This window comes from Portunus trituberculatus, chromosome 27 (assembly GCF_017591435.1).
Source record: "Portunus trituberculatus isolate SZX2019 chromosome 27, ASM1759143v1, whole genome shotgun sequence".
In the NCBI taxonomy this organism is placed as follows: domain Eukaryota; kingdom Metazoa; phylum Arthropoda; class Malacostraca; order Decapoda; family Portunidae; genus Portunus; species Portunus trituberculatus.
In genome coordinates this window covers 983328-988223 of record NC_059281.1, presented here as the reverse complement: position 1 = coordinate 988223, position 4896 = coordinate 983328, and the positions used below count along the sequence as shown (strand labels likewise).

The 4896-nt window shown below is 41.1% G+C and overlaps 1 protein-coding gene across 1 annotated transcript; it reads right to left on the bottom strand.

Annotated features, from left to right (window-relative positions):
* Positions 1–237: 237 nt before the first annotated feature.
* On the bottom strand, positions 238–1671 carry LOC123509911 (protein ZBED8-like). The gene has a single exon (XM_045264532.1). It carries the CDS (start codon positions 1669–1671, stop codon positions 238–240), a length of 1434 nt encoding a protein of 477 aa, XP_045120467.1.
* Positions 1672–4896: the final 3225 nt, after the last annotated feature.

Here is a 4896-nt window from a genome sequence, read left to right as displayed (position 1 = left end):
GAACCCCACAAGTTCCATACATGCATTCATCGAACCCTTCATAGTTGGAAAAAGAAAATGTGCTTTTTTTTTCTTCAAATTCAAAACCTATGTATTTAACTATAATTACTATATACTGTATTAGTGCACAAACTGTACCATGCATCATTTGCACACAAAATCACTGTGTTCAAAGAACAAAACCAACAAACCTGAATTTCACATAAAAACAAAAACATTATGAATATTTACTGCAAATCAATGTGACTTTTGGTGTTGCCTTTCAGAGACCATTTCAGAAATGCGCGGCTTCACCACGGCAAGTGCCACTCTCATATCATTTTCGCAACAAAGTCTGTTCCTTTTCTTTGTTTTTATGTCTACCATCCTCAAAAAGGACTGCTCGCAAAGATATGTTGTAACAAATGGTATGAGTATCTCGAGGGCTTTCTTAGCAATAAGAGGGTACGCTACGATTTGGTGACACCAAAACGTTGAGAGCGTTGTTGTTCTGAAGAGTTGCTGTTGAACCTGGCTCTGCTGCAGTTCAATGATTTCGTCCAGGTATTCATCATTGACATCTGTTGTCGCAACACTAAACGTGAACGGCTGTCTCACCCATGCTGGATATGACTCTCTGGTGGGGAAGTATCCGTTGAGAGACTTTGCGAGCTCATCTAAGTGCATGGCAATTGCTTGCTTCAGTTCCCCAGGTACAGAAATGTCTCCGATACCGGACACGTCTTCGATCTTACTTACACAGTCATCCAGCAGGGGAAAGTTTGCAAAGTTATCATTCTCTGTTCGTCGTTTCCATAACGGTAGCTTTTTTTGAAAAGCCTTCAAATTTTCTTCCGCTTCGATGATGTTGGCTCCACCGCCCTTCATCTGTTGATTGAGATGATTGAGAGCATCGAAGATATCGGCCATGTATGCCAAAATGAGAATAAACTCAGAATTTTCAAAGTAATCTGCATGACAGTGTTTGTGATCTCGCAAAAACAGGACAAATTCCACACGCATGGCAAAAACACAATTCAGCATCTTTCCCCGGGATAACCAGCGAATGTTTGAATGGTACAGAAGCACTTCAAATTCAGAGCCCATTTCATTACACAGTTCTTTGAAGATGCGGTGCTTCAGAGCATTATTTCGCACATAGTTCACACATTCCACTACAATTTTTAATACTTCTGCGAGTTTTGGAGGCAAGGTTTTTGTTGCCAATGCATGCCTGTGCAGAACATAGTGTGTAACAATGATGTGTGGTGCATCTGCTTTCACCAGCGAACTGAAACCAGATTTTTGTCCCAGCATGACTAGAGCTCCGTCCGAACAAACTGCAGAAACCATATCCCACGAAAGATTGTTGTCTCTGAAGAAGTCATCCACAAGTTTCTTCACGTCGGCTGCTTTAGTTGTTGTTGTGAGAGGCCTACAAAATAAAAAGTCTTCCTTTATCATGTCGTCTTTCACATAGTGCACAAACACAGCAAGCTGGCATAGACTGGAAACATCGGTGGTCTCGTCTAGTTGGAGGCTGAATTTTGCTGGGCTTGAAATCAGATCTGCAACTACTTGAGCCAATATGTCATTGCTCATGTCATCTATTCTGCTGCTGATGGTGTCATTTGAAAGAGGAATTTGGGACAACTTATTTTCAGCAGCTTTTCCCAGCATGATATTTGCCATCTTTAATGCAGCTGATTTTATGAGTGTTTCACTAATGGTGTGTGGTTTGTCCTGCTTTGCAATCAGGTACGCAACTTCATATGATGCTGTTAACTCCTTCGCGCCGGATGTTAAAAAAGCCCGCCTGTATGATATACGGGTGGTAGAGCTGCGCGCCCTAACGCGGGAAACTCGTGCAAGCTTGTCATACTTGTCGTCTTTATGTATTATGCTGCTATTTTTTAGTCACTATATCGCCTTCGAAGAGGAAAGTGGACGCTTCTCTCGGAGAAAGAGAGAGAGAGAGAGAGAGAGAGAGAGAGAGAGAGAGAGAGAGAGAGAGAGAGAGAGAGAGTTACATTTGCTAATATTTTAGACACAAGCGGGACGCATGTAGCTTATCTTTTGAGAGGAAGAGGGGAGGGAGGAAGGAGAGGGAAACGAAGGAGGAGAGAGAGAGAGAGAGAGAGAGAGAGAGAGAGAGAGAGAGAGAGAGAGATTAGAAAATTTGTTGTTGTTTTGTGTGTGTGTGTGTGTGTGTGTGTGTGTGTGTGTGTGTGTGTGTGTGTGTGTGTGTGTGTGTGTGTGTGTGTGTGTGTGTGTTTCACGAATGTTACAAGGCGGGACACATGTAACTTATCTTCGAGAGGAGAGGGGAGGAGGGAAGGAGATGGGGAGGAGGAAAGGGAGATGGGGAGGGAGGAAAGGAGATGGGGAGGAGGAAAGGGAGATGGGGAGGAGGAAGGAGATGAGAGGAGAGAGAGAGAGAGAGAGAGAGAGAGAGAGAGAGAGAGAGAGAGAGAGAGAGAGAGAGAGAGAGAGATGGGAACAGTCTATGCCATTGGGTAATTTTAGACACAAGGCGGGACGCATGTAGCTTATATTTAGTGATTGGTGGAGACAAGGATGGTGGGAGGAGCACTAGGATTTCAAGGACAGCATACGGCGTGTGTAGTTGGTATCCAACACACTATACGGGACAACTGAACTGAAGAAAGCTCAGAAAAGAAATATGACGTCTACGTAGGCATCACTGTATTTGCTACTGGGGCTTCATGACGCCCACATAAGCGTCACCATAGTGAAGGGGTTAAGACCAGTTTGTCTATGGGTACAAAGCCGAAAACAGGCAGAGTAGCCTTTTCATCGAATCTGGCTCTCTTCACCTTGAATTCAGCAAGCGTTGTGTTCTTGTATTTCCCATCTCCATGCAGCTTTAGGAAGTGTTCACTTAGTTTTGCTGGTGCCAGACTAGAATTGCTCAACTTGGCATTGCAAATCATGCATTGAAGATGCTGACTTCCATCACGTTCCGTTATACATGTGAATCCATACTGCACGTATTCGTCCTGAATTCAGCAAGCGTTGTGTTCTTGTATTTCCCATCTCCATGCAGCTTTAGGAAGTGTTCACTTAGTTTTGCTGGTGCCAGACTAGAATTGCTCAACTTGGCATTGCAAATCATGCATTGAAGATGCTGACTTCCATCACGTTCCGTTATACATGTGAATCCATACTGCACGTATTCGTCCGACCACTTCCTTTTTTTGCTTGACATAGTTAGTATCAAGGGTTTGAAGTATTAAAAGGGAAATCACAAATCATGTGCGATCAAGACAGTCACAAGTCGACTACTGAGTGGAGCGAGTTGCCTGCAGCACAGATATCAAGGCCAAGCGATGTGGCGTGATCAGCTGCAGCCAATGATGGCCAAGCAGAGCATGACGTCACGAATCATACGAGTAGGGTGAACCAAACCACCCAACCCCTAAAACCGACTCACCGAATCCCTGGGGTTCGATCGAACCCAGGTTAAGAACCACTGGTCTAGAGGAAGAGGATGCACTAGACAACACATTAGAGTGGTCAACTATACCTGGGATTAATAAAATAAAGAAGAAAAGGAAGGAGACTGTGTGCTTATATCTTGTTAGTTCAACCCTACTTGGTAAGTTAGCCGTCAAAGAAAGTCCTCATATGCATTTCCATAAGCGCAAACACTTGGTGCTCTTTGTGATGCTGTCCTCCATCTTTCACTTACCTCTTTATTAGATGTATTCATCCACTAAGTATTGGTCACACTATATCTATATATATCTATACATTTGCTAAAATCAAAACCACAATCACAATGCTTTGTTCTTGGATCTATCTCATATTTGCAATAATTAAGTTTTCTCTTTTCTCTTTTCTTTGTCTTTTCATTATTTTTTCTATCATTATTTATTTTCCTCTGCATTGTATTTTCCAAGTTTAGAAATGTAGTTGATTTCATGTCAATGGTAGCTAAAGTAATACTGTATTTTCTTTATATTTCAGTTTTATAGATCATTTTTGCTTATTTTTCTCTCTTTATATTCTATCCACCTATTTATATTTAGCAGGTGTTAGAGAACACATAATGGTAAAGACAAGAGAGAATATAAAGATAAAGGAAGGCAGACTAAGGAAACTGATAAAAGTGTTCCTCTTACCATGGGAAAACACTAACCTTTATCTCTGAAGCTCATAAAACAAAAATTTTTTTTTTTTTTTGCCTGAAGTCAACATATATGATAACCATAGCTGCCTCCCCAATCATTATTAAGTGATGAAATGTTACTAAATTCTTATTCCCACTTCTGGCTCCAGTTCCTAATCTTGTCAATATCTTTCTGCAATTCCAGTCACTGATGTTCCTTATTGCTCTCAAAGTTTTGCATCATCTGCAAACAAATTTATAAAGCTACTCATACCCTCTTGTGTATTGCTGACACATACTTGGAACATAATTGGTACCAGAACCAAACAAATCCTGTGGTACTCCACTGGTAACTGTGTACTTGCTTGATTGGGTATCTCTTATCATTGTCCTCATTTCTCTATCTGTTAAGTAGCCTGCCATCACTTATAAGATATTTCTCTATATTCCTCCCATGTGTTCTATTTTTCCATAGGAGTCTGTTATATCTTTGTCAAAAACCTTCTAAATATCTAGACCTTTAGAACCCATCCATCTCTGCCTTGTACTTCGTCTATAGCTCTCGTATAAAAGCTTAGTAAATTTGTTATGCATAGTCTTCCTTTCCTGAAACACAGTTGGGAGTTATTTATTATTTCCTTTCCCTCCAGATATTCTAACCATTTTTCTTTGTTAACTATTTCACAGATCTTTCCCACAACACTGTTTTGTGAAACTGATCTATAATTTAGGGACTCAGTCTTTTCCCTCCTTTGTATATTAGGACTATATTTGCTCTTTTCTAC